A 27,753-nucleotide genomic window follows, 5' to 3' on the forward strand; every position below is an offset into this window, starting at 1 on the left:
ATGGATTGCTAGGATGACTTATTCTCAAACTGAGACCTCGTCAAACGAGCAATTTTATTAAAATGATTCACCAATCCATGTTAATCCCAAGCGGGACCCTCCATGAATTAGTGGTTTTCGCAAAAGGAGGGTTCTTTGGAGTCGCCACCAATGTTTTACTCAAAACATTGGAAAAAGGGATAAGGCAATTGATTTTATAAATCAACTTTGGCCATTACAACCAGAGTTGGGTAAGGGAGTCGGTTACGTGCGGGGAAGGTGTTAGCACCCCACAACGCCCCTTTCGGGTTCCCTATGACAGATTATTTTATAAATAACAGTGTAAAATTACTAAATTACCCCTATTTATTATAAACGACTATACTTTAAATATCTACATGATGATAATTTTAAATATGCACACAGAAAGCAGTAAAAGGAAGGACTTAAGAAGAAACCTCTGAAGCGTGCTTTTATATATTTCGAGTAAAACTGGGAAGCTTTTTGGCTTTCCCTCGCTCTACAAGCCCGCTCGCTCCCTCCTATAAAATTTTAACTATGGAAATCCGGAGGATTTCCCTTCGACTAGGTTCGAACCTCAAGCAAAATGGCTCGTGGCTCAAGAACTTCGTCGGATCAACTCTCCGAGTGATTTCTAGGGCAGAACACTGCTCAAAAACCCCAGAATACTCAAGGAGAGGGTTAAAACTGCGTGCCAAAGTGTTTAATGACGTCAAAATGACGCCATATTTATAGGGAACAGGCGCAATACGGGCTATGGAATCAATACGGCCGTATTGAAATTTTTGAACTTCAATACGGCCGTATTTAGTTCAATACGGCCGTATTGAAATTCAGAAATTTCAATACGCCCGTATTGAGTTCACTGCGGCTATTTGAAGCTTCAATACGGCCGTATTGATTTCAGTACGGCCGTATTGAAGTTTCAGAAACTTCAATACGCCGTATTGAGTTCACTGCGGCCGTATTGAAGCTTCAATACGGCTGTATTAAGTTTAGTACGGCCGTATTGGGCTTCATTCCCTCCACTTCCTTATTTTAAGCTACTCTAAGACCTCTAAACCTACAGATAGCCATCCTATGGTCTTCTAGGAGTCCTTCTGGCTGACTTTCCTTCGATCTTTGAGGGTCTTCGAGTTTTATTTCCGACCCGGACAATTTTAGGGGTCTACAGCTGCCCCCCCTTTACTTAGTCAAACGGCCTTTTGGTGTACCGTTTGATAAGTAAAGGAGTTGACCCAATTGTCCGGGGAATAAGCCATCCTTCCGACTTGTAGTGTCTTCAGGTGGGAAAATTGTTGAGTAGCCTCTCCAGGTTGGTGCATACCTCCGCGCTTCTAGTCACTTTGGTAGCGTGAGTCTTGCCCTCTCCAGGGTGAGTTTGCCCTCTCCAGGGTGGCTGAGTTTGCCCTCTCCAGGGTGGCTGAGTTTGCCCTCTCCAGGGTGAGTTTGCCCTCTCCAGGGTGGCTGAGTTTGCCCTCTCCAGGGTGAGTTTGCCCTCTCCAGGGTGGTTGAGTTTGCCCTCTCCAGGGTGAGTTTGCCCTCTCCAGGGTGGCTGAGTTTGCCCTCTCCAGGGTGGCTGAGTTTGCCCTCTCCAGGGTGGCCGAGTTTGCCCTCTCCAGGGTGAGTTTGCCCTCTCCAGGGTGGCTGAGTTTGCCCTCTCCAGGGTGAGTTTGCCCTCTCCAGGGTGGCCGAGTTTGCCCTCTCCAGGGTGAGTTTGCCCTCTCCGGGGTGGCTGAATTTGCCCTCTCCAGGGTGAGTTTGCCCTCTCCAGGGTCTGCGGTTTGCCCTCCCCAGGGTCTGCGTACCTCCGTGCATCTGATCACTTTGGTAGCGTGAGTTTGCCCTCTCCAGGGTCTGCGGTTTGCCCTCCCCAGGGTCTGCGTACCTCCGTGCTTCTAGTCACTTTGGTAGCGTGAGTCTTGCCCTCTCCAGGGTCTGCGGTTTGCCCTCCCCAGGGTCTGCGTACCTCCGTGCTTCTAGTCACTTTGGTAGCGTGAGTCTTGCCCTCTCCAGGGTCTGCGGTTTGCCCTCCCCAGGGTCTGCCTCCGTGTTCTTGACGACATTGGCAATGTGAGTTTGCCCTCTCCAGGGATCTGAGATGGTTTTTTGTCTCCACAGTCCACTATGCTGCTTTGACGTTTTTTCTGATTTTGTGCCACTGAGGGCTGGATAACGCAGGGATCCGTCTAGGGGATGTGCAGTTACTCATAGGTTCTTGTGTCCCAACTTTCCTCTGCGTAGTTGGTACCCATTGAGGAATTTCTGTTTCCTTGGGGTGTAGACACGAAGATGCTCTTTCTGATGTGAGCGATGCCTTATGATTTGGCTGACGTCCTTTCGACGATGGTGGAGTATCCCGGTTATCCTTATTCGGGTGACTCTTTTTTGATTTTTGGATTTTGTTGCCTCTGTGTAGGCTGTTATCCGCTAGGGGATTTTGTCATTGGTTGTAATTGGCCTCTTCTGTTAGGCGTATCAGCTTGACGTTCAATGATTGGCTGAGAGCCGGATTCCACTTGGGGAATGATTATTGATCTTTTGGATTTTTGATTTTCCTTTTTTGAAGGAGTGCCTCTTGTGTAGGCGACTGGGGATTTGAAGTTCTTATGTATCCCAGAGTATTATTTAGAAAGCCTCTTCAGGCTTAGCTTCACTCTTCGTTTGGAAAGCTACCTTCCACTGAGGAAGTTTAAGTCCTTTCGACTTGGATATTCTGTTTAGATGATCAAGCCTCCCTTGGGGAATTTTGCTGATCTTGGTTTGATAGCTTTCACTGGGGAATTTGGCCCGTGAGTGGAAGCTGAGATATCTCTGGGGAGTATTATTTCGGCGAGCCTCTCCAGGCTCAATTATTCTGTACAGTTTGTCGAGTATTATTTCGGCAAGCCTCTCCAGGCTCAATTATTCTGTATGATGAATTGGTTTTTTGTTCAGCCCGAGAATGCGAGCTGAGACGTCTTTTGGAGAGTATTATTTCGGCAAGCCTCTCCAGGCTTAATTATTTTGTGGGAGTATTATTTCAGCAAGCCTCTCCAGGCTCAGTTGTTCTGTGGGAGTATTATTTCGGCAAGCCTCTCCAGGCTCAATTATTCTGTGGGAGTATTATTTCGGCAAGCCTCTCCAGGCTCAGTTATTCTGTATGGTGAGAGAGTATTGTTTCTGCAAGCCTCTCCAGGCTTAATTATTCTGAGGAAGTATTTTTTCAGCAAGCCTCTCCAGGCTCAATTATTCTGTACAAACTGAGGAGTATTGTTTGTATCCTTGCCCTTTTTCATTTTCGGCTTTTGTTGACTGCTGTCATACACAAGCAATTTTCCTATTTTTCTATTTTATGCAATTGCCTCATGAAGAGGTCTTTGAAAATTTCTTTATGGCCAATACGGCCGTATCCATTTCAGTATGCCAGTATTGAATTGAAAATTTGTTCATAACCCTAATTTTGGTACGGGCGTACTGAACATGATACGGGCGTATTGTTTTTCTGAAGTTTATATTTTTTTGTTTTTTTTTCAATAAACAGAGAATAAGTGATCTTCCATTACACCTATCATCTGTATGCATGTATGCAGTATGATGCACCTAATTCTATTTGATTCACTTTTCAAAAGAATTAACCGATGCGTTTCTCTGTTTGGATTTTTGCCATTCCTCTAGACGGGCTGTGCGCTGCCGATTTCTGTAACCGAGGAATGATGCATGTTATATTGAGATGGGTGTCATCAACCCAGTGATTTTTCCCTTCCTTTAGAAGACATGTCAACCCTCCTATTGACCACTATATCTCCATGTTTCCACTAGATTATTCAAAAATCGTTTGGGACAAGAGAGAAAAGAAGGAAAGGATATATTTTTTCGAAAGTTTGTGTTTTAGAGGGGATTATTTATTTTTTGAAAAATGGATTTTGTAAGAATGGCTTGGCCAATGGTAGGCTTAAGTGTTTTAGGCTTGTTTGATTAAACACTTATGAAGTTAAGCACGTCTTGGTTATTAACATTTGTGATTTGACAACTTGGATAGCTTCCCTTGAGCCCCCTTGTTGAATTCGATTGATGGTACCATCATGGATTTATTATTATTCTTTTTCTTTTTGATGGCCCTTACTTTTGCCTAAAACACCCATTTGTGGTGTCTTAGCGGGCTTTTTCTTTTTGTTTATTATTTTGTAACCCTAATTTTTGCCTAGGTCACCCTTTTGTGGGATTCCTAGCGGGTCTTTTGCTCTTATTTTGCGCAGCCCCCTTTTTGGGTTTCCTGTCGAGTTTTTTTTTATATTTTTTAGGATTTCTTTTTATCCATGATGACACTTATTGAAGCCAAGAAAAGGTGCTCCAAGTTGTCGTGCACACTTCCACGCAAAATGATGTGGGTTTATTTTTTTAAGACGATTTTAACCTCATTCATGTTTATTCAAACAGGGTTAAATAACGCGGTCTAGAATTTTATTGCAAGCGAGAAAAGAAGCAATAAGAAATAATAATGAATGATTTTATTATAATCATAGTGGAAACATGTGCCCTATCGAGGCTCGGGGGTCGGGCTGTCCCCGAGGAGTGATCTCTAATAGTCATCAGGTTTACACATCCCTATTAGAAGGAAAAGAACACTTGATGACGACAGCTGGCCTTGACGTTTGTGAACCAGTCTTCTTAAAGATCTGGCTTAAAGAACGTCGAGAAGGATCTTGATTCCTCTTCGTCCTTTGATCTTTGCTAGGGTTGTATCCTAACCCTTGTTTCCCCGGATTGTTCTTGATAATAGGTAGCTCCGGGATCCCTTGGGAGTCCTTGCCTAATCCTTGTCCTGGCAAGTATCCGTTCTTTGTGAGCATATGAGCTACCTTCTTCATTTCTCGGGGAAATATCTCAACATTGGCGATTTCCAATGCTTGGAAGGCGGTTTCCAAAGCTTCCTCTGCTGCATCCACATAAGGTATGTTGGATGGCTTACTGATGAGTATGTCATCTTCAGCTTGCACGGTCACCAGTTTGTCACCCACGATGAACTTGACTTTCTGGTGGAGCGTAGAGGGTACAACTTTCGCATCATGAATCCAAGGTCGGCCGAGGAGACAGCTGTATGCAGGAGTAATGTCCATTATTTGAAATTCGACGTTAAAGATAGTGGGTCCGATTTGGATTGGAAGACTGACTTCTCCCACCACTTCTTTTTTAGAGCCGTCGAAAGCTCGAACGATCATGTTGCTTGGGCGCATTTGGACTCCCTTGATTGCCATCTGATCGAACGTTCTTTTTGGCATCACGTTCAAGGAAGATCCATTATCCACCAAGACCTTCGCGATGTGATACTCCTTGCACTTTACAGAGATGTGCAAGGGCTTGTTATGGTGCGGTCCCTCGGTGGGGATCTCTTCATCTGTGAAGGTGAGGTGATCATTAGCCGTGATGTGACTAACAATCCCCTCAAATTTGTCTTGGGATATGGTGTGTGATACATACGCCTCGTTCAAGACTTTCAACAGAGCTTGCCGATGCGGTTCGGAGCTTAGGATCAACGACAACAAAGTGATCTTCGCAGGTGTCTTGTGAAGTTGATCCACAATGGAGTACTCGCTCTGTCTGATGAATTTTAACAGCTCATCAGTCTCCTCCTCGGATTCTTTTTCCTCGGTTTTATCTTTTCCTTTTTCTTTATTCTTGGGAGCTTTATCATGAAGATCTTCGGGAGTGTAGATCCTGCCACTCCTAGTCATGCCCCCAAGTCCAGCGATATTGGAGATATCACTGTCGGCAGAAGAATGGATGTCGTATATCCATGGCACAGCCTTATTTGATTCGTAGGGGAAAGGCCTTGGAGCGATGATCCTTAACGGTGTCGGACCTTCCCCTTTGTCTGTCTTGATTACCAACAACGGAGTTGACGTGTGTTCGCTTGGCGCGGTTGTTGGCTTACACTTAATAACGAATGGCGTGCGATCCATCTTGAACATACGCATCGATTTAATCCTTTCTTTTTATTTATGTTTATTAATGATTTATTGGGAGGGATGTATGAAATGCAAACCTAGATCCCTCCATGATCTTTGATAAGAATGCATGACATGAGATGATGACGTTGAATATGCATGCATTGTGTTTATTCAACTAAGCATTATCATGTTTTTAGGATGTCCCTAAGATGATGCATGATATTGCTTGGTTTGGATAAATAACCTTTTTTTTTGGTATTTTTTGGGTGAAAAGGGAAACTACCTATATGAATGTGATGAAGGTAGATGTTAACACCATGCAATGGAAGATTCTTATTCCTATTTATTTTTATTTTAAAAAGGAATGTTGTATGTTTAAAAGGTGCAATGTATGCTCATACAATGTCACATAAAAATGCACAAACAATTCACTCATCCACGAACAGTCACGAGCGAATCACGAGGTAGGGGTATCCTGCAGAAATGGTGCATATTCAAGGTGGTTCTAACTGTTCTCACCAGTCCAAGGCCCCCAAGGTGCCCCCATTATAGGGACCCAATTCCTCTCATCGTAGGTCGATGGAAAGCTCCAACGCACCGTCGGACTCAAGTTCATGGTTATCACCTTGAGTGATGTTTTCCGACAACGGTCTACGGGCACCTATAGACCCATTCGACAACCGGCCGTACTAACATCCACTCCCTATGGTTAATCACTCATGCCCCCGGGTATAGAGGGAACTGTTGTGTGCAAAGGTTTGTGTGCAGTTTTTATTTCAAACAATTGCGTAAATTTTAAAAATACAACAGTTATTAAAGCCAAATAGATAAACATGTTATCATACAAGTGAGGGGTAATAAAGTAATTTTAACTATTATTTGTTAAAAATAATCTGTCACTAAATGGGACTGACTCTCGAGGCTTCCCCAGCGGAGTCGCCATCTGTCGCCACCGGCCCGAAACGGGCTTTCGGCATTCGCGAAGGATGGTTGGACTCTTTTATTTGTTTAAAATATGGATTGCTAGGATGACTTATTCTCAAACTGAGACCTCGTCAAACGAGCAATTTTATTAAAATGATTCACCAATCCATGTTAATCCCAAGCGGGACCCTCCATGAATTAGTGGTTTTCGCAAAAGGAGGGTTCTTTGGAGTCGCCACCAATGTTTTACTCAAAACATTGGAAAAAGGGATAAGGCAATTGATTTTATAAATCAACTTTGGCCAATACAACCAGAGTTGGGTAAGGGAGTCGGTTACGTGCGGGGAAGGTGTTAGCACCCCACAACGCCCCTTTCGGGTTCCCTATGACAGATTATTTTATAAATAACAGTGTAAAATTACTAAATTACCCCTATTTATTATAAACGACTATACTTTAAATATCTACATGATGACAATTTTAAATATGCACACAGAAAGCAGTAAAAGGAAGGACTTAAGAAGAAACCTTTGAAGCGTGCTTTTATATATTTCGAGTAAAACTGGGAAGCTTTTTGGCTTTCCCTCGCTCTACAAGCCCGCTCGCTCCCTCCTATAAAATTTTAACTATGGAAATCCGGAGGATTTCCCTTCGACTAGGTTCGAACCTCAAGCAAAATGGCTCGTGGCTCAAGAACTTCGTCGGATCAACTCTCCGAGTGATTTCTAGGGCAGAACACTGCTCAAAAACCCCAGAATACTCAAGGAGAGGGTTAAAACTGCGTGCCAAAGTGTTTAATGACGTCAAAATGACGCCATATTTATAGGGAACAGGCGCAATACGGGCTATGGAATCAATACGGCCGTATTGAAATTTTTGAACTTCAATACGGCCGTATTTAGTTCAATACGGCCGTATTGAAATTCAGAAATTTCAATACGCCCGTATTGAGTTCACTGCGGCTGTATTGAAGCTTCAATACGGCCGTATTGATTTCAGTACGGCCGTATTGAAGTTTCAGAAACTTCAATACGCCGTATTGAGTTCACTGCGGCCGTATTGAAGCTTCAATACGGCCGTATTAAGTTTAGTACGGCCGTATTGGGCTTCATTCCCTCCACTTCCTTATTTTAAGCTACTCTAAGACCTCTAAACCTACAGATAGCCATCCTATGGTCTTCTAGGAGTCCTTCTGGCTGACTTTCCTTCGATCTTTGAGGGTCTTCGAGTTTTATTTCCGACCCGGACAATTTTAGGGGTCTACAGTTCTTCCTCAACTTCATGAGTATTAACACGACTAGATTCATGACAAGGATGTCGAAAGTAGGCTATAATGTTATCATTTTTGCAAACAAGGCTTGTAGACCGACTTCATGTTAGCGTTGCATTACATTTAGGGCCTCATGATTTTGTTGTCGCATCAAATTCTATTTGATATATAAGTCTACATATAACTGCATTATCCTCCATAGTAAATGTGCCACAATTCTCTTGTTTAGATTTGTCTTATAATTGGCTTCAAGTTGAGACCATTTGTGGTCGAAGGAAAATTTACTTCGACCCCATGATGAGCGCCAAAATGTTCTTACCAAAAGTAAGAGATACTTCAACTTTACGTTAATCTCCTTCTCCAAGCTCTTTATTTGTGATCTTCCAATGTGTATATGAATTGTATATCCTCTGAAATTCCACAAGGAGAGGTTGTGTACCTACAAAAAAGACTCTAAAGATTAAGTTAGTATGTTATTTAGATGTCCTGCATGTGTTTGATCACATGCCTTTTCCTTGTTTCTAGTTGCTCCACTTCATCATTAACTTCTACTTCTATAATAGTTTATAGATGATTTTAGGCATCTCAGATTGAAAGGTTCTCATCTTATGTTTTATATATATCCAAGTTTAAAATTTGTGTTTTAGTCCCTTTAATTTAAAATGTATTTTTAGTCCTTATAATTTTAAACATTATTTTAATTCCTCAAATTTGAAATTTATGTTTTTAGTCTCCAAAATATAAAAAAATTATTAGTTTAGCCTCTCTTAATTTGTCAATATAAGTTGTAATATTAGTAATTGTTCTCCTTTTTTACAACTGATACTTGGTTCTCTAATTTTATCCTTTTGTTTTTCTTGAGACCTATCCTTTTCTCGTCATCAATCTCTCCTCTTGACATAATCTTTTATGTAACCATCTTTAATTAGTCATAGAGGCAGCAAACAATGACCTTACTCTATAGAAGATTTGAGTCACCGTAGAAGTCCTACACAGTGATAATGAGGAAGCACAAAAGAGTAACTAAAACACTATTTTTTTTAAAATTACATTACATGCACTAAAAAAAATAAGTTTTAGTCCCCCAACTTGTGTTTTTTTGTTGATATTTTAAGAATTAAAAATACAAGTTTTAAATTTTGAGAAAAAAATTAAGTTTAAATATGTTTTTAGTCTTTCAAATTTAAAATTATTATTTTTAGTTCTATAATTTTTAAAATTGTTGTTTTAGTCTTCCCAGATCATTAATAACATATTTTAAAGTATCAAAATGAGAAAATTATATAGTATCAACAAAATTTAATGTGATTGTCTAACTAATAAAGATACCAATAAATAGATTTCATGTAATAACATTTGACATATTCTCTAACAAAAATTGAGTATAAGGATTAAAGTAATTTTTTTAAAATTACACAATTAAAAAAAGATTAATTTTAAATATGAGAAATTAAAAATATTTACCTGAGAAAAAAAATTGAAGTCAAAATAAATTATATATAATAAATTTGGAGAAAAAAAATAATTAACTCAAAATAAAATATAAACTAATATAACTAACAACTGACCCTAAACGTCGCCGAGTGTCAGAAAGAGGGAATGCACATGTGGATGGAAATGTTTTCCCTATAAATAGCTGGGGGTGACAATTGAAAGCCGGTTGCGCCCTTTACCTGGGACACTAATCGGATCTCTCAACCTTTTCAGAATCCATCCATTCATTTCTTTTCGTGTCAAAATCTCATAACACCTTCGCCATGGGAGACTTCAACAACGATCCTCTCATGCGCAACCAAAACGCCGCCGTTCAGGCCCGTACCAAGGCCCAGAACCGCGCCAACGTCCTTCAGCTCAAGCTGGTTAGTGGTTACTTCCCTCTCTTTCAAATTTCAATTATTCACTTTCCTCATTATGCTTTATCCCAACGAAATTTTGTTTATTGCACCATAGCTAGGGTTTACGCGCGAAGCCCTTGACAGTGACGGATTCTACACAAATTGAATTGGTAGTGATTTTGTTTATGATGTAGTGCAGATTGGACAGAGTCACCCAACTGGTCTCACCGCGAATCTTTTGAAGCTCTTTGAGCCAAGGCCTCCTTTGGAGTATAAACCTCCTCCGGAAAAAAGAAAATGTCCACCACTTACAGGTAAGTGATTTTGCATTGGTTTTATGCTCTTATTATTGTTGATTATTGATTAATACATGATTGTTAATATATGTTAGTGTTTGTGTGTATGTGCATGTTTTGTTTTCGAAGGGATGGCGCAATTCGTGAGTAAATTTGCTGAGCCTGGTGATCCCGAATACGCTCCACATGTACCGGAAACTGAAACTCTTGTAATGTTCTTTTTCTTTCGAGTCTAATTGTGTGATAGAGTTATTTGGTATGACAATGTGTTGGATTTAGTTTCGTGATTTTGCGTGTTTGTTGCATCTGGCATGTCTCTCAATGTTGTGTTAATTTGCCTTACCAAGAGTTCATTTAGATATTAATATTGGTAATTTCGTACATACACGGGTAATAGTGTATTCATGTGGTGAAAAAGCCTGATGTTAGTAATGTTCTAATCTATTCATTTGTAATGATTGCCGAATTCTGTAATCAGGTTTTGCATGGGGTATAAGATTTTGCAAATTGTTATATGTTTGGCTATATGTTGGCATGGCTCTAAACCATGTTTGCAACATTGAATGTGCATTTATTTTAGTCATGTCTCAAGATGTTTGATTTTATGGTTGCCAATGTTTTAAATCCTGAATAGTGGTGAGTAGCAGTCGGCACCAAAAATGCTATAACAAGATATGTATATTGGTACAGCTGCTATTTTGAAATTTTTTATATAGTTTATATAATGTATTGTGTACTATATATGTATCTCAAAAATGACAAGAATTACTCAAAATTAATGACATTCATACTTAACATTCAAAAATCATAGGAGTCTTAAAAAATTATACAAGTAAATATCAACAAAAGTCAAATGCAAGTTTCCTTGATAGGAATCATCAATCATCATCATCTTCTAAATCCAAGTTGTCTTTATCATTTTCGCTTTTATCAAATAAATTAAAATCCCAAAATAGTCCTAATGTCTCATTTTCAAAGGGTTTTTTTTTTTAGAATCACCATATAGCGGCTGCTATAGCTGCTATTCAGCCCATTATTTGGTCTGCTATACTGTATCGCAATTGCTCTACTACAGCATCCCTGGTAGCAGGCAAGGGTCGCTACACTGCTATAGTGTCACTATTTAAAATCCATATGGTTTCATCTTGTCTCAAACAGATTTTAACCCTAAAATCAATTGAGCTTTAAGCAAATCTTGGGTAGCTTTTACACTGGGTGGAGAATTTTGTTCCAAGATTTTCTACAAACTTTTAAGATAGACATTTTCAAACATAATTCACTTCACTTCAAACTCATTTAAGCATAATATATTCTACAAATTTTAGATTATCCAAAAGTTTGCAAAGGTCCATCCAAACACGCACCTAATTGTCGTTGCATATCTGCTCTTTCATATGGTTCTAATTTGCTCCAATATATCGTTTTCTGTGGTCATGAGTAACAATTAGCTAGGTTGATTGCTGCAATAGATTAATTGAAAAATATAATTTCTCTTGTCTCTTGATTGTTTACAAGTTTTCAGTTTGTTTTTGAATTTATTTAGACAAGTGATTATTGTAATGTTAAGTGGACTGACATAACTCTTGCTGAATTTTGTCAAAAAAAAAAATATAAGTTCTTACCAAATCTATTTTATTCATAGAGATAATATATAGCAAATAAAAGCTGTAAAACAGTTTAATGTCAGATCAATTGCCCCACAAAGTGAATAGTATATGTATTTATTGTCGATTGATTTGATTCATTTTGTTGAACTCAGTCGCAAAGAAGAGCAAGAATACACAAGCTAAGATTAGAGAAGGGAGCAGCGAAGGCTGTCGAGGAGCTTGAAAAATGTGATGACTCCTTTATTATTGTAACTTTATTATCTTTTGTGGATTTTCATTCTCTTAATGCTTTTCTGTGCATCTGCTTCAATGTAGATGATCCACACAATGACCCAAATATATCAGGAGATCCATACAAGACATTGTTTGTAGCCAGACTTGTAAGTTATATTGTCCAATATAGTATTTGTTTGGCACTTTCGAGTGGCTTATTGCTTGTATCTCATTGGTGCTATCTTCTAACAGAGTTATGAGTCCACTGAGAGCAGAATCAAAAGGGAGTTTGAGTCATATGGTGCAATCAAAAGGGTAGGTATTTTGAATATCCCCAAAGGGATTTGGTAAGAGCATCGTATATCTTAGGTTCTTAATATCCTATACTAATATTTAACATCTTTACAAGCTATTAAGCTTCAAAATGTATTTTCAAATTCAATAATTTTAAAATAAAGATCTTATTTTATTATAATTGTAACAATATTATTTTGAACCGTATCTTTAGCTGATGATTAACCTGCTTCTTGTAATTTAAATGGTACTCATGATTAACTAGCTTGTCATGAAGTTAACATGATTTTTACTCCATTCTATCTGTTAGAATAGTGGATTAAGCCTAACTCAACCCTACAAAACCGGCTTGTAAGGTAAGGGTTGCTTTCCACTTATATACTATTCAATTGCCTAATCTCTAGTCGATGTGGGACTTGGGTTTTTCCCAATACACCCCCTCACGTCCAGCACTATTGGGCTTGGTACGTGGATAAATGGTGGGTGGCCTTTTTTAATGATCTAGGATTGGCGGGACTTGGGTTTTTCCCAATACACCCCCTCATGCCTGTGAGGCATGCATCAATGGTGGGTGACCCATTTTTAAAGTGGATCTAAATGGCTCTGATACCATGTTAGAATAGTGGATTAAGCCTAACTCAACCCTACAAAACCGGCTTGTAAGGTAAGGGTTGCTTTCCACTTATATACTATTCAATTGCCTAATCTCTAGTCGATGTGGGACTTGGGTTTTTCCCAATACTATCCAAAGTTTCAGGGTTATGAATTACACATCTTGATTTAATTTGTAATTTTTTAGTTGATTTGAAATTATAAAGAATTACATTTGTGCTTCCAATATGTTGTTGATGTCTTTTTATATATTGGTTTCTTTAGTTATTTTCCACTTAGTTCCATCCCACTGTTTATATGTGGATAGGAGATCTTGGGGCATGGGGTAGGAATTGTTTTAGCAGTTAGTTTAGCGTCTCAATACACATTTCTGGTAATGGTTGATAATCTTGTCTGCAAACGGTAAATGATTCTCAATTTTTGATCAAATCCGATTCCCATTCAAATGCTGCATGGTTATTTAGTTGGGCAGAGAAATGATGCAAAATTATGCCTTTCGCCTTGTTTTCAAGCAAGAAAAGGAGACTGACAACTTCTGTTCTTTTCCTGCACTGGGTAAAATATGTTGGGAGTATTACAATCTCTTCCTCTTTTGTTTAAATTATTAGTTAACCTACTTTGATGTTGCTAAAACTTTATTTTTGGCTTTAAAGGCTATCAAAACCAAATCAGCTGTTGAGAAGATGTGATGGTATTTTTTTATATTACTGTAGTTTTTTCATTTTATCAATTTTAAAAAAATATCCCTGGTAAGGGGGGACATTAGTCAACTACTGGTTAATTGGGCCCAAATACATCCGTTTTTCTGCAAGTATTGGCGGTGGTGATGCATCTCGCAATGGGAGCTTTTTGATTTAAAGGTGAGCACGGCTAATTAGGCATAGTGCCTGTCTGCCGTGCCATTTAGGTTTATAGTATTAGTATTTTATTTTGGTTGTATTTTAATGATTCCAAGGTGAGAGCATCTCTTATATTTTCTTCTTGTGCTCCAGACCAGAATGTTCTCTCTTGACTATCGTCTTTTTCCATTTTTTCTTATGATTTAGGTTCGATTGATTACTGACACTGTGACAAATAAGCCCAAGGGTTATGCATTCATTGAATATCTGCACACAAGAGACATGAAAGGTTGATATCGGTTTGATGTGTTTGACTGGTTATTACATAGGAATATTTAACTTTTTACTCACATTTTTTATGTTAATTATGAAGCTGCTTATAAACAAGCTGATGGTAGGAAAATTGAGGGTAGAAGGGTGCTTGTGGATGTTGAACGTGGGAGGACCGTTCCAAATTGGCGTCCACGTCGACTTGGGGGTGGTCTTGGTACTACAAGAGTAGGGGGTGAAGAAGTTAATCAAAAACATTCTGGGAGGTAAATTGAGTAATTGATGTTTTTTATAGTACTTCATACTTTTAATCTTACTGGTGTTTCTAAATAGTGTAGTTAGTGTTATCAGATTAGGCTTGGATTGGGCACCTAAACGGTGTGAGCCATGTATTAGATTGGATATGTCTTTGAACTGGTGTAAACAGGGTTGTCTTGGCTGGGTTTGATGCAAACGGGTGACCTGATGGTCATTGTGACCCAGCTTCAAAGAAGATAAAAGTTTCACTGTTATTTTTACTTTGGCATGGGGCTCAATGCATGCTGTGTAAACCCACGAGGCTCAAGGATGTGTGCCGTGTGGACTTACGGACCCTAGAAGAGTTGCTGCGCTACTTTATGATGTCTAATTTAAAAAGCGTAAAAGATGAAGCACACATGTTACTTATCTCAAACACATGACCTTTAAGTTGTTGAGTGCTGTAATCTACCACTAAACCACCATAATTCTTTGTTTAAAGAGAAAACCAAATAATATATGTACTATTTTTAAATATTATGTTATATAGGCCAGTTCTTACAGTTCAATTAATGATTCACTGATTTGATCAATAACCTACCAACTTAGTACCTTGAACAAGTCAATAACTGGTCTAGTAATGATAATACCAAGTGTAGTAGTAGAAAAGAAGTGAACTCAAAATGTTAATTGTTATGACATTCTATAATATGTATGTGGTGTAGAAAAAAAATCAAAAGTGAATTGAAAATGTTAATTGTTATGAAATTCTATATGTATGAGGTGCTTAATATCTTGATGGGTATAAATTTATAGGTGTTGTATTTGATCGAGTTATTTGCAATAATGAAATCCCCACTTTGTATACCTGGTGATTCTATGATTCTTCTGTATTATGGAATTCTTTAAACCTTTATCAACGTCATAGTATATGTAAATTGGACCTTTGGCAAAATCCAAAATGTTATGCTATTGGAGATATCTGACACCTATTCATACCTCCATATGCCAACCCTTTAGTGAAGTAGTTGTTCTTGTTTTCAGAGATAAAGTTCATGTTTGTGTCAGTGATTACCTGCATTTAACATTTCTTGTTGCCATTTGAAAGGTTATCTCAATTTGCAATACACTGTTGTGACTTATGAGCACCAATGTTTACATATTGTCACCTGTGGATAGTGTCGGATGCTTCCACTTACTGTTGAAGGGAAATTCTGACATGACTTAATTTGTTCAGGGAGCAACAGCAATCAGGACCTTCTCATTCTGAAGAACCTAGAGTGCGGGAGGATCGTCATGCTAATCGGTAAGAATTTCAATGTTTACACTTCAATTTTAACTAGTAGATTTTGGTACTAAACAAATGACTGATGATCATACCATAATTTGTTGGCAATAGAGGTTTGTGTGTGTGTGGGGGGGGGGGGGGGCTATAATTTCTGTAAATTAATTCTTGCAACAATGAGGATTTTGAAACAAGATAATTTCATCCAATGTTTTATGAGGAATTAACTGTGACTTCTGTTTGTCTGACACCATTTTAGGGACAGAGAAAAGTCACGGGAAAGAGGTAAGGACAGAGATAGAGAACGTGAGCGGTCACTTGAACGCCCTAGTGATAGGGCTAGGGATCGTGATCATAGAGAGGATAGGCACTATAGAGACCGGGACAGGAATAGGGACAAAGATAGGGAAAGGGAAAAAGAGAGAGATCGGGGTCGTGATCGAGACAGAACAAGTGATCGTGATCGCGGTCGAGATCGTGACCGAGACCGCGAACACGGTCGTTATCATGAAAGAGATAGGGATTATGAAATTGGGGGAACTGACCGGGGACACTTGCGTGATAGAGAGAATGATTATGATCATGTTGAATCTAAACATGAGAAGGAACATCATGGTGAAAGAGAGCGTGAGTATGAACTTGAGGATGATCATGGTTGGTACAACCAACCTGGATATGGACATAAGCGTGCAGATCCTGACGATGATCCTGATCGCTATGAGCATCATCGTGGAAGGGGGCAGTATGATGAGGGAGATGACCATGGTGATCATTACAATCAATATCCTGATCGTGAGAGGATGGAAGATGACTACCACACTGAACGGGCAACATCTGAATCACAGGACAGGGAAAGAAGTCGTGATATAGAGCATCAATATCATCGCTCAGAGAGGTCTCATTCCCGGGGGTATGATTACTAGGAAAAAGGACATATCACTTCTCAACTTTACTGATAAGATTCATGCTTTACATTTCAGTATACTATTTGGTTACTATTATTCTTGTCAGTTGGTATAAAGCCTGGCTTGATTCTTAATAGCTATTAATGGGTTAAGGCATGGAGATCAAAGCACAACAAAAGAACTCAGCTGCTGCACCTGCTATCCATATGTAATTGTCGATTTCCATATTTGATGTTGGAAGATTTACTGCCGCAGCTTTGGTTTTCTCAGTTTCTCAATTTGGACGTGGACTGCCAATATTGGTGATTGTTGTTCCTTTTATTTTCTCAACACATGTAACATTTTTTTTTCCAGTTTCTGTGAGAACAGTAGTCTGGATTTTAAGTTTTGGTTGGTCTGTTGATATGTGCACGAAACTCTTGCTTCTTAGATGTTGAATGGTGAGGGATTGTTTTCCAGTTATTGATTGTTACTATTACGGTCTGTTTAATCTTTGGGCAAGTTCACGATCAAAGCACAATTCAAGAAAGTGAGAAAGCAAAATAATTGGGTAAGTTAACTCAAATTATCAAGATTTTGCCTTGCGAATTGCGAATCCTGCTTGTGTTGGTTTCATTCATAACTACCGAAGATTTTAGTTTATTACATGCTGAATTGTATGGTTTGATTGGGGATTTGCATGCCAGTTTCAGGTTGATGACGTTGTGTGAACAGTTTTTTTTAATAGGCTAAGCATTTTGTTTTGCGGGGAGCGGCGGGGGCAGTTTGCTTATGATTTGCGGTGATAGGAGGGGCTCAATAATTGTGGAAGTAAGTGCTAAAGGAACTTGACTTTGGTTATTTCATGTTGCAACTTGTTTTCAGGATTTATAGAAAGCTGTAGAAAGAAAAGGCCATTATAGAATAATGATCCTCCCCACCCACCCAATCAGAGGAAAGAGAACGCGATGGGTGGTACTGTATAGTGCAAGCCTATTTTTTTGTCTGTGTTGTGTTGGTGCTGTGCAATGAGTTTATTAGTAAACGATAAACGAAAAGCCGAAAGCCAATGAAATTACCATGAAGCTTCATAGTTTTGCTGTGATAGTGGTTTAGCAAGGACGCACTGTTATCTCTACGAACGAATGCTTGAACGTTAAGTTGCGCGCTACGTTGCTTCAAATTGTTGAATACTTCTTTTATGAAGCTTCGTAGAGCGCTTTGGCTTGTTCCTCGCTCTAGACCCTGTGAAAGTACTTGGTATTGTCCTTACTCCCGATTGTTGATTATCTTGCCATCTCGTGGCTATTCACAATTTTTCAAATGACCATTAATATCATTTTCATTTTATTCATTTTTCTTGACTTTGCTTGAGATGAAAAGAAAACGCTGCAATATTGGAAGAAATGGAGCACCGATAACAGCTGGATTGACCATAATTGATGATGAATGAATAACATCCCTCGCTCCATTGCTCGTCCAACTCCATATTTATAATATGAAATCCGGCCAATTACTTATAAATATATAATATGTAAAAATGTGAATGTAGCGGTACTTATAGATAGAAGAGTTGTTTCTTAACTATTTTTTTCAGAGGAATAGTCTTATACTTTCGGATTATGAGAGTATTCATAGGTTCAACCCTGGTTTAGATAAAAACTAATTAGTGTGTGATTAATGTGTAAGCCATCAAATTTGGGGTTATAGTAGTAGCGAGACATTTGAATAAACAAAATAAGGTTATAAATTCAAATTTCAATGTTACTTCTCCCTCTTCACAGTCAAACCTCCGAGGCTTTCAATGGAACCAAAAGTGTAGAATTTGGAACAAATAAAGTTTTTATACATTATTTGTGTAAAGATACTATAACTTAATTAGAAATAATTTTAGACGAGTTCTAAAATTATGTATTTTTTTGGTTACCAGACAAATCTATTAAACATGTTAGTCTGAGTTATTAATAAAAATGTCAATCTAAGTTAGTATGAAAATGTAAAAACTATCATCGCATTCTTTTTAATCTTTCTATCCAACAAACTGAATTAGAGACTAATTGTGTTTTAGTACTCATCACTGCAATTAAAATTTTTTTATTCATCACTGCAATTAAATTAAATTAAATTTTTTTTCGCATCTAATTAAATTAAAATAAATAGTTTAATAAAAAATCAAATGAATAGAAGGAAAAAAAGTAAAAAAGAAACCGAGCACGATTTGCATTCTTGAAAAGCAAAATATTACTAATGCCTTCCATTAACTAACTCGTTTAATTCGAGTACATACACATGAGTAAATTACCGTGAAGAGAAGATGCTATTTGGAAACAGGGAGGACCGGACGAGGCAACAGAAATTAAGCAGCATGAAAATTTATCCTGGAAAATAAATAGTACCATTCACATTCACTCGTCCAAAAGGGAGAGAGAATGTGTCTTTGTTATATAAGAGAGGATGATGGTACTGAAGAACGCACTCCTCACTCCTTAGTCCTTACTTCTCATACTTTCCTCCCTCCACCATGCTTTCAGAGGCAGCATAAAGAAAATAATAAATTACCAGAGGAAAAAAAAAAGAAAAAACAGAGCGAGAGAGAGGTAGCATACATACATAGCATTCATTGGTCCTTTACTCCTTCCATCTCACACCGTCCACACATGGCCATAGAAGTGAAAAGGAAGACTTCAATATGGCTGCTCTCGTGGTGCCTTATTATGGCCTACAACGTGAGTTTAGCAGAGAGAGTTTTGAAAGACCAAACACCTCAGAGTTTTGTTCCCAAACAAACACAAGGAGTTTTCATCAGTATAATTGATTTCTTCTGGAAGGATGGAGAGTCTTCCAATGACCGTGTTTGGCCCGTCAGTTTATCAATTCATACCACGGTTCATTTTTTTGGCAATTTATTTATTTATTTCATAATATTCTTAGCATGTTGCTCTGAAATGCAGGAATTGAAGTTTGGTTGGAGAATCGTAGTAGGGTCAATCGTTGGATTTTTTGGAGCTGCGTTGGGTAGCGTAGGCGGGGTTGGAGGTGGCGGAATTTTTATCCCTATGCTCACTTTGATCATTGGTTTTGACGCTAAGACTTCCACAGCCATTTCTAAGTGTTAGTATAGTGCTCTATTCTGTTTATTTTGTTCTTTCATGCTAGACACAAGTAAAACATAGCCATGCCTCTAGTTCATATACAGAATCAAGGGTATGTGGATGCATGCATATTTGTACTTTATCATCTTTTTTGAAGTTAGAAGGACAAAATAATATTTACTTACAACTTGCATGCATGATTAATATTCATAGAGTCCTTGTTCTACTTAATCAAGGTTTCAGTTTTGAGTTTTGTGAATGGAAAAAACATTGTTAAGAGAAGAGACTCCATAAAGTAATCAGTTATGTTCCCCGAAAGACATTAGTCATCAGTAAAGTTGGTATATTCTTTGAATAGATAGCATATTTACATACATAAAATATAATTCATAGTGTCACACTTTAAATGCTATTATATTAGCCCATTACACCTAGCCATAAGAAAAAAAAAAAAAAAAAAGATAGTTTCAATTGCATCAGAACTAGTTTTCTTTTTTATATGGGGATAAATTAGGTTTGTGTAGTTTGAATTCATTTGATTATTAATTTTTAGCCGTTATTTCATAATTTCAGGTATGATTATGGGAGCAGCGGTATCGACTGTATACTACAACCTGAGGTTTAGACATCCAACATTAGACTTGCCAGTTATAGATTATGATCTGGCTTTGCTCTTCCAGCCTATGCTAATGCTAGGAATAAGCATTGGTGTTGCATTTAATGTCATGTTTGCTGATTGGATGGTGACAGTTTTGCTTATCATCTTATTCATTGGTAATCATTATCTACTTATCATAAGCTCAATCTTTTGAATTAATTAAATTTTCGTTCTAGTGAAAGCGCTCTTGTGAGTTTTGGGAAGAAAGCACGTGTTTTAAATAGATTCCTTCATCTAAGAATGATATTTTCATTTTTCTTAAATGAAAATTTCTAGAGAAGTATTTTATCTTTTGTAGCCAATATTACTTATTGTATTTTTTTATGATTAATAAGCAGCTTATTTATGCTACATATGACATGATTTTTTTGCAGTTCTATTCTGATTTTGAATACCTTATCATAATTTGTTTGATTTTAACAAAACTAATCGGTGATAGGTACATCCACAAAAGCTTTATTCAAAGGCATAGATACATGGAAAAAGGAAACAATTATGAAAAAGGTAAACTTACCTCTATGCACTTTCAAAATTCTTTAGTTGAATCTGTAATTTTTCCTACTTGATATCAAGAGGATTATGTTACTGAAATTTCAGGAAGCAGCTAAGATGTTGGAATCAGATTCTACTCCCGGTTGTAAGTCCCTGCAAATCTTCCTATAAATTACAGAGAAACTTTCAGCAACTATATATAACATTACTGCAAAGTTTGAAAACTACAAGGAGCAAAATAAGTACACTACTTAAAACATAGAGGAATAATAAGATTTATCAGATAATATGAACATATTCATTTTCCCCTTACAGCTTACAGGTATACTTTAGGAATGAACCCAGCGTTACAAATTTGTAATGGGGTGAAATTTAGTTTCTTTTCTTTTTTAGTTTTACTTTTACCTTGGCAGGATTTATATGGATAGACTTGATGCACAATTGCAGAGAGCATTGACTTTCCCACTCCTTGTCACTACTTTTTTTTTGCCATCGTATGTAGAGTAACTGAGTTGCTTCGCAACTTGGTTTTGTGATTCTATGCAAATTAAGGAAATATAACTATATAAGGGCGAGAAAATTAAACATTTTCTTTACCCAGCACTTAGTTGCAAAGACCCTCAGTAATGGGAAAATAATCGCTAGGAGAAAAATCATATTTATAGCTTCACAAATACTATGCCAACAAATTGAGGGATTTTAGTTTCATGTCGACTAATATGTTCAATTGCACTATGGAAATTGAAGTTAAAAGAAAAAAAAAAAAAGAAGAGAACTTAATCAAATTCAAACAATCATCTGGTAGAACAAATGATTGAACACTTATGACAACATGATATTCATTAACACAAACAAATAAGAACTGGCTACTTTTAGATAACATCAAACCTTTAGTTCTTAATTAACATTTGAAAGATCTTGTAGAATATCTCTCTAATATTACTGTTGAAACACTATTGCTCATACAGTCATACCGCTTAATGCAGATGCTTCTGAAGATGACTACAAGTCACTACCAGCTGGTTCAGCTGATCCACGAGATGAGGAGGTGATTCCAAGGACCACTCTAGGCAATTCCTTGTAGGAAGTTTATTGAAGATTTATTTAGCCTTATACGTTGTGTTAAATTCTGGTGTGCAGGTCCCTTTAATGAAGAACATCTACTGGAAAGAATTATTAGTCCTTGTGTATGTCTGGGTTGCTTTTCTCATTGTTCAGATTATTAAGGTAGTTAAGTTATTATTATTGGTTTGCTTTCCTGATTCAGTCACAGGCATGCAGTTTTGGGTTATGAAATTTATGTATTCAATCTGAAGCAAAGGAAAGAAGCTGCCCCTAGACCTGTACACCTATATTATTGGAGTCATTTTATTTCTTTGATCCTACAGTCAATGAAGTCAATCCTAGCAATAAATTCATGCCGCTTTGGATTAAGATATGCTACTTAAACATAATTTAGGCTGTCAATGAGGATCTGGGTTTTATATTAGCTTGCTCTACATCTTTTGGATTTGCTCTCTTAACATCCCCTATCCTTATAAATCCCTTTAGCTTGATTCAATTCTGAGAAATTTTCACGAAACAAAGTAACATCCTTACTGCCAACTGTAGCTTTTAGTTTAGTGATAAGCACTTGATCTAACAAAATATTATGTTTACTGAATATGCACCTCTTATCTGTTTCAATGCAGACTTACAGCAAAACTTGCTCCATACTGTATTGGGTTCTTAATTCCTTGCAGGTAAACATTCTAAGTAAATAAATATTTCAGCTATTATTTCTTGTTGTATGACTTGGTACACCAGTTTAGATCAGTTAACAAATACAAAAGAAAAATACAAAAGTTGCAGTGGGGCTGCAACTGTAGAATTCGTAACAAAAACATTTATATGAAAGTAGTAGGCAAATGAATAGAAAATTGCTAGCGAAGTAAATTACTAGTTTTCTACAAAATGTCAAGAGATGTATATAGCTGGTACGTGTGTAAAGGCTGACCCCGCGTAGGATAACTGTTATCTAGCCAATCTATTAGTTTTGAATTGAAGTGCACATCTTTGCTGCAACTTACATAATATTTTGACATCATTTCCCCCATTTGATCTAAATGAATTTTGGCTTGCATATCACTTTAAGGTGCCTATTGCAATCTCAGTTACGCTTTATGAAGCCATTTGCTTGTGCAATGGAACTAGAGTAATTGCATCAAAGGAAAAGGATATTACAGATTGGAAGAAGCTTCACAAGATCTGTCTTTACTGTTCCTGTGGAATAGTAGCTGGTATAGTTAGTGGACTGCTTGGTCTAGGAGGTGGCTTCATTTTGGGACCACTCTTTCTCGAGTTGGGAATTCCTCCTCAGGTACAGAATCATCCATTCTTGAGCATTTACTAGCCTTTAGGTTTCCCAGAACAATCAGACATGAAAGTATAGCCTTGATGCATGTGTCCTCTGTTGCAGGTTGCTAGTGCTACATCAACTTTTGCTATGGTTTTCTCTTCCTCTATGTCAGTGGTACAGTATTACCTTCTAGAACGCTTCCCAGTACCCTATGGTAAGAAGAATTGAATAAAACTATTTAAAGTCATTCCTCAATAGTCAATTGTAGCTAGCAGGTTTATGGAAAGATAAGAGAAACTCATACTAAAGCCAAATGTCCTGTGCCATCTATTTTCTTCAAGATTTTTTGTATTTCAACTCTGGACCTGGGGATTGAAAGAAGATTTTCCATTACGAATAAGGATCCAAATCATCTTTCCATTTGTGTCCCTTTCCCGTTAGCCATAACAGAAAAATGACACCTCAAAAAATTAACAAAAAGAAAGGCAATGTTACTTTTTAGTTTTTATTTTTTAACCATGTGGAAGGGGAGAGTAAAGGGGAACATGTAATTGCTATCCCAAAGAATAAAAGGATGCTAGTAGCACTAGACTTGGATTTTTTGTTAGTTTATTTATTTATTTATTTATTTTGCTTCATTTTAAAGTAGTGATGTGTGAAAATTACTAATATATTTTTTGTGGGTGGGGGGTGGATATGCAGCTTCTTACTTTGTTTTGATTGCAACCATTGCTGCATTAACTGGCCAGCATGTGGTGAGAAAGATAATTGCTATCTTCGGTCGAGCATCCATCATCATCTTTGTATTAGCATTCACCATTTTTTTGAGCGCAATCAGTTTAGGTACTCTCCATGATTTTAATTGGAAGTTTCAGCTTCTGTTCCATGCATTTTATCTTTTGTTGATTGGTTTCTCCAAACGTACTTATTTCCTCTTTTTTGGGTATCACAGGTGGAGTTGGAATTGAGAACATGGTTGAGAAGATGGAAAATGATGAGTATATGGGGTTTGCAAATATCTGCAATCAATCTTAGATGTGTTTTGCCTTTCTAGAGAAGTGGAAGTTTTCTATTGATAACATTTTCCAGAACTTTTAAATGCTAGTGACACACTAATACTCATTTGAACACTTTTTATTTTTTACTGAAATTTATTGGAAATCACAAAATTATATGGGTCTTACTTTTTATTTAATGAGTCCCATTTATAGTTTTGTAATGTCTAATAAATTTCCATTATTAATAGAGTGTATCAAAGAGTATGTAGCTCTCTTCTTGTACCTTTTCATTCAAGTAAATAAATTATTTTTTTTTCCTCCTGATGTTGTATTCATTGTAGAAGTATCAATACATCACTTAATAGCTGCATCATATCCTTTCCTATCTCAATACAGATATCATCCGTTCAGTTTCCACTTTGGTTTCGATCTTAGTAATTCAGTTGATCAAGTGTTAACAAGTACTTAAATAATTGAGACAAATCTGAATGATGTACCTAAAATCTATGCAACATGTATGCAATGATGTTTGTCGTTTTTTGGGGTACATAATGTGTGTGCTTTTTAATCGGTATAAATTTTGTCAAGAAATCAAACATAACATTTTTTTTGGCTCATAACAAATCTTTTAAATGACTAGGCTGAATATCAAACTTTACCTATGATATTGCAAAAAGAACTTTTCATGGGCAATTTGTTTGCTTAGAGCAAAATTAAAGGAAATAAAATAAACTAATTTTACTGTTAAGAAACCATATCTTAGTCAATTGCAGACTAGAAATGGCTTATTGGGAAATTCAAGCAATATTTTCTTATATAAGCATCCATTGTGTCTCGAAAAAAGAAAGGGCATACACTGCACAATTATGGAACCGAAATCGATTAAAAGACTGAATTTGCTCTTGATTGTCATTGAGGCCGTAAGAAATATATAAGGTTATTTAAATGCATTTACATGAAATAAAAAATGCAAAGAAAAATATATTCGTAATTCGGAAAGTGTAATGGGCCATTTTGAGGCATGGATGGACCTCTATTAATTTTCTTGTTTGATGAGCACTATCTTTATCATTGGGCCTATCGGCATATATTTCGGCTATTAATTAAAACCCAAAAAACTGTTAGCAAAGACAAAAAGAATATTGTTGCAAAAAAGTTCCATTGCCGGGAATCGAACCCGGGTCTCTTGGGTGAAAGCCAAGTATCCTAACCGCTGGACGACAATGGATTGTTAGAATGGAGTTTCCTAATATATCTATATATTAACGTGATATATATTATGCAAGAAGTGAAATAGACAAATTCTTTCAAATCTTTTGAAGTTGATTTTAACTTATCTTATTTTACTTTATTTCTCATTTCACGTTATTTATATTTTTTTTTCTTCTATGATTGACATTTTTAAATTTACTATAATGTTTTATGATTTTGTCATTATAAAAATTTATTAAACATTAAATTTGAAAAATTCAACAACATTAATTATCTCGCTACTCCATAAGTGAGTTGCAACATGATCTGAAAAATTTCTAAGGACTCATAAATCCTCAAGACTTCTTAGAAAGGACCTTATTACTTAAGAGTTCACAACACCATCTACCATGACCTTTTGAGGATCCTTGTGATTATCAACTACAAATACTTGAGCATTCACATGTTGCTTATCTTTTGTTATTCGTTGACGCTTTCATGCAACGCTACCGCCTCTTGTCCATACCATAACTTTACATAACAATAAGTGATCAATCAATTTCAAAATATAAAGATAGTTGATCAATAAATTTCAAACACATAAACCATAACAAGAATCCTAAAGAGAAATGTAGAGATGAGAGAGAGAAGTCAACAAAACAGAGAAAGAGTAAGCTAAAGATGAGAATAAGTTAGAAACAACAGAACAAATGAATGTAGAGGAAGGTAAAACGTGTGAGAAGAATTACTTGGAAGAAAAATGTATATGGACTGACACCTTTTCCTTTAACACTAAACTCTCTTGTAGCTTATAACAAAACCAAAAAAGGAAAAGGATAATGCAAAAATTGAGAGAGATAGAAGGAGAGATAAGGAGGTGCATAAATAAAACAGAAAAAAAAAACGACAAAGAAAAAACAAAGTGTGAAAAAAAAAAAGAATGGAGATGTAAATTTGAAAAAATATTAAGAATAATTTAAAATTTTAATATTTTTAAAAAAGTAAGGAAGTGTGTTTATAAAAAATATATAAAAAAAGGAATTTGTTTATAAAAAAAAAAAAATAAAGATGTGTATATCATTAGCCATTTGCTAGTGTGATGAGCACATAATTTTTTTCTGAAATAATATTTTTTCAAAAAAAAATTACAAGAATGATCACTGTGCAGGATTATTTACCAAGATAGAACCATTTACTGTTCAAGCTCAGAATTCGGTTCCCCGGGAACCGAATTCTGAGCATCAAAATGTAATTTTTTTTGTTTTTTCAACTCAGAATTCGGTTCCCGGGGAACCGAATTCTGAGTTGGTTTTAAATTTTTTTTTTTATTCGTGTATGGGGGCAAATATGGGCTGATCTGGGAAGCGGAACGACCCGTTCCAAAAGCAGAACGGGCCGTTCTGCTTAAAAAAACAGAGTGCAAATTCTGAATGTGAAACGGCCCGTTCTGCTTAAAGAATTTGCACTCTGTTTCTTTAAGCAGAACGGCCCGTTCTGCTTTTGGAACGGGCCGTTCCGCTTCCCAGATCAGCCCACATTTGCCCCATACACGAAAAAAAAAAAAAAATTTAAAACCAACTCAGAATTCGGTTCCCCGAGAACCGAATTCTGAGTTGAAAAAACAAAAAAAATTACATTTTGATGCTCAGAATTCGGTTCCCGGGGAACCGAATTCTGAGCTTGAACAGTAAATAGTTCTATCTTGGTAAATAATCCTGCACAGTGATCATTCTTGTAATTTTTTTTAAAAAAAATATTATTCCAGTAAAAAATTCGACGAGCACAATCTTTATTGAGCCTATTGCCTTATAGTCGGGCGTCAGCTATTACTTGAGAAAAAAAAAGCTTTTAACAAATAAATTAATCATAAAAAGAAAGAGGAATATAAAATGAATTCCATTGCCGGGAATCGAACCCGGGTCTCCTGGGTGAAAGCCAGATATCCTAACCGCTGGACGACAATGGATTTGTGAGCATTTTTCACCTTTTTTATATCTCCAATATTAATATACAAAATTATAAAATTACCTTACCAAACCGGCAAACTCTATTTGAAAGCAGGTGAAGGCACGAAGTAGTTGAGATAAGTATTATGCACGAAAGTATTAAACTATTTTAAAATGAATTAATCACTTATATACTGCTAGTGTAAAGTTTTTTTTATACTGGTAATCAATTATCTTTTAATTGTGTCATGTCATTGTAAACACATTTACTTTTAACAATGACATGACACAATTAAAAGATATAATGAGTTACTAGTGTAAAAAAACTTTACACTGACAGTGTATAGGTGATTAACTCTTTTAAAATTTATAGGATGATTGGTTGTCAGTGTAAAAAACTTTACACTGCCAGTATATGAATGATTAACTCTTAAATAAATTAGACGTCTCTTCCTTTTGAGTTTTGTGTCAATTGCAATTTTTATTTTAAAATATACGCTTCTCTCTTAGGAAAAATATATTAAATTAAATTTTTGTACTAT

General features: G+C 36.7%; 2 protein-coding genes and 2 non-coding genes across 5 annotated transcripts; 2 read left to right on the forward strand and 2 right to left on the reverse strand.

Annotated features, from left to right (window-relative positions):
• Positions 1-9,715: 9,715 nt before the first annotated feature.
• On the forward strand, positions 9,716-16,979 carry LOC109792148 (U1 small nuclear ribonucleoprotein 70 kDa). Of its 2 annotated transcripts, none has more exons than XM_020351531.3 (10): positions 9,716-9,983; positions 10,159-10,273; positions 10,385-10,464; positions 12,015-12,090; positions 12,178-12,242; positions 12,328-12,390; positions 14,028-14,109; positions 14,194-14,356; positions 15,565-15,633; positions 15,872-16,979. In XM_020351531.3, exons 1-10 carry the CDS (start codon positions 9,882-9,884, stop codon positions 16,533-16,535), a joined length of 1,479 nt encoding a protein of 492 aa, XP_020207120.1. In that variant the 5' UTR covers positions 9,716-9,881; the 3' UTR covers positions 16,536-16,979. The 2 variants fall into 2 exon arrangements, with proteins under 2 accessions (XP_020207120.1, XP_029125909.1); XM_029270076.2 differs by having other exon boundaries at positions 9,719-9,983; positions 10,075-10,273.
• A 1,834-nt stretch (positions 16,980-18,813) lies between these two features.
• LOC109792151 (sulfite exporter TauE/SafE family protein 3) lies at positions 18,814-24,398 on the forward strand. The gene is made up of 12 exons (XM_020351535.3): positions 18,814-19,357; positions 19,448-19,607; positions 20,162-20,362; positions 20,686-20,750; positions 20,844-20,883; positions 21,725-21,786; positions 21,879-21,965; positions 22,430-22,480; positions 22,873-23,097; positions 23,197-23,290; positions 23,779-23,919; positions 24,029-24,398. Exons 1-12 carry the CDS (start codon positions 18,926-18,928, stop codon positions 24,109-24,111), a joined length of 1,641 nt encoding a protein of 546 aa, XP_020207124.1. The 5' UTR covers positions 18,814-18,925; the 3' UTR covers positions 24,112-24,398.
• An 832-nt stretch (positions 24,399-25,230) lies between these two features.
• On the reverse strand, positions 25,231-25,302 carry TRNAE-UUC (transfer RNA glutamic acid (anticodon UUC)). Its single transcript has one exon. It is a non-coding gene; the product is annotated as a tRNA-Glu (tRNA).
• A 1,857-nt stretch (positions 25,303-27,159) lies between these two features.
• Positions 27,160-27,231, reverse strand: TRNAE-UUC (transfer RNA glutamic acid (anticodon UUC)). Its single transcript has one exon. It is a non-coding gene; the product is annotated as a tRNA-Glu (tRNA).
• Between the last annotated feature and the right edge of the window lie 522 nt (positions 27,232-27,753).

Source organism: Cajanus cajan, chromosome 5 (genome assembly GCF_000230855.2).
Source record: "Cajanus cajan strain Asha chromosome 5, NIPB_CcT2T_4, whole genome shotgun sequence".
Classification (NCBI taxonomy): domain Eukaryota; kingdom Viridiplantae; phylum Streptophyta; class Magnoliopsida; order Fabales; family Fabaceae; genus Cajanus; species Cajanus cajan.

What these genes read in the sequence shown, in the direction of transcription:
- LOC109792148 (XM_020351531.3), top strand. Translation starts at nt 9,882, where the DNA reads ATGGGAGACTTCAACAACGATCCTCTCATGCGCAACCAAAACGCCGCC. An exon ending in AAAATGTCCACCACTTACAG is followed by an intron (nt 10,274 to 10,384) that starts GTAAGTGATTTT and finishes TTGTTTTCGAAG; the next exon opens with GGATGGCGCAATTCGTGAGT. An exon ending in CATTGTTTGTAGCCAGACTT is followed by an intron (nt 12,243 to 12,327) that starts GTAAGTTATATT and finishes ATCTTCTAACAG; the next exon opens with AGTTATGAGTCCACTGAGAG.
- LOC109792151 (XM_020351535.3), top strand. Translation starts at nt 18,926, where the DNA reads ATGTGTCTTTGTTATATAAGAGAGGATGATGGTACTGAAGAACGCACT. An exon ending in AGGAAACAATTATGAAAAAG is followed by an intron (nt 20,751 to 20,843) that starts GTAAACTTACCT and finishes CTGAAATTTCAG; the next exon opens with GAAGCAGCTAAGATGTTGGA. An exon ending in ATCAGATTCTACTCCCGGTT is followed by an intron (nt 20,884 to 21,724) that starts GTAAGTCCCTGC and finishes CGCTTAATGCAG; the next exon opens with ATGCTTCTGAAGATGACTAC.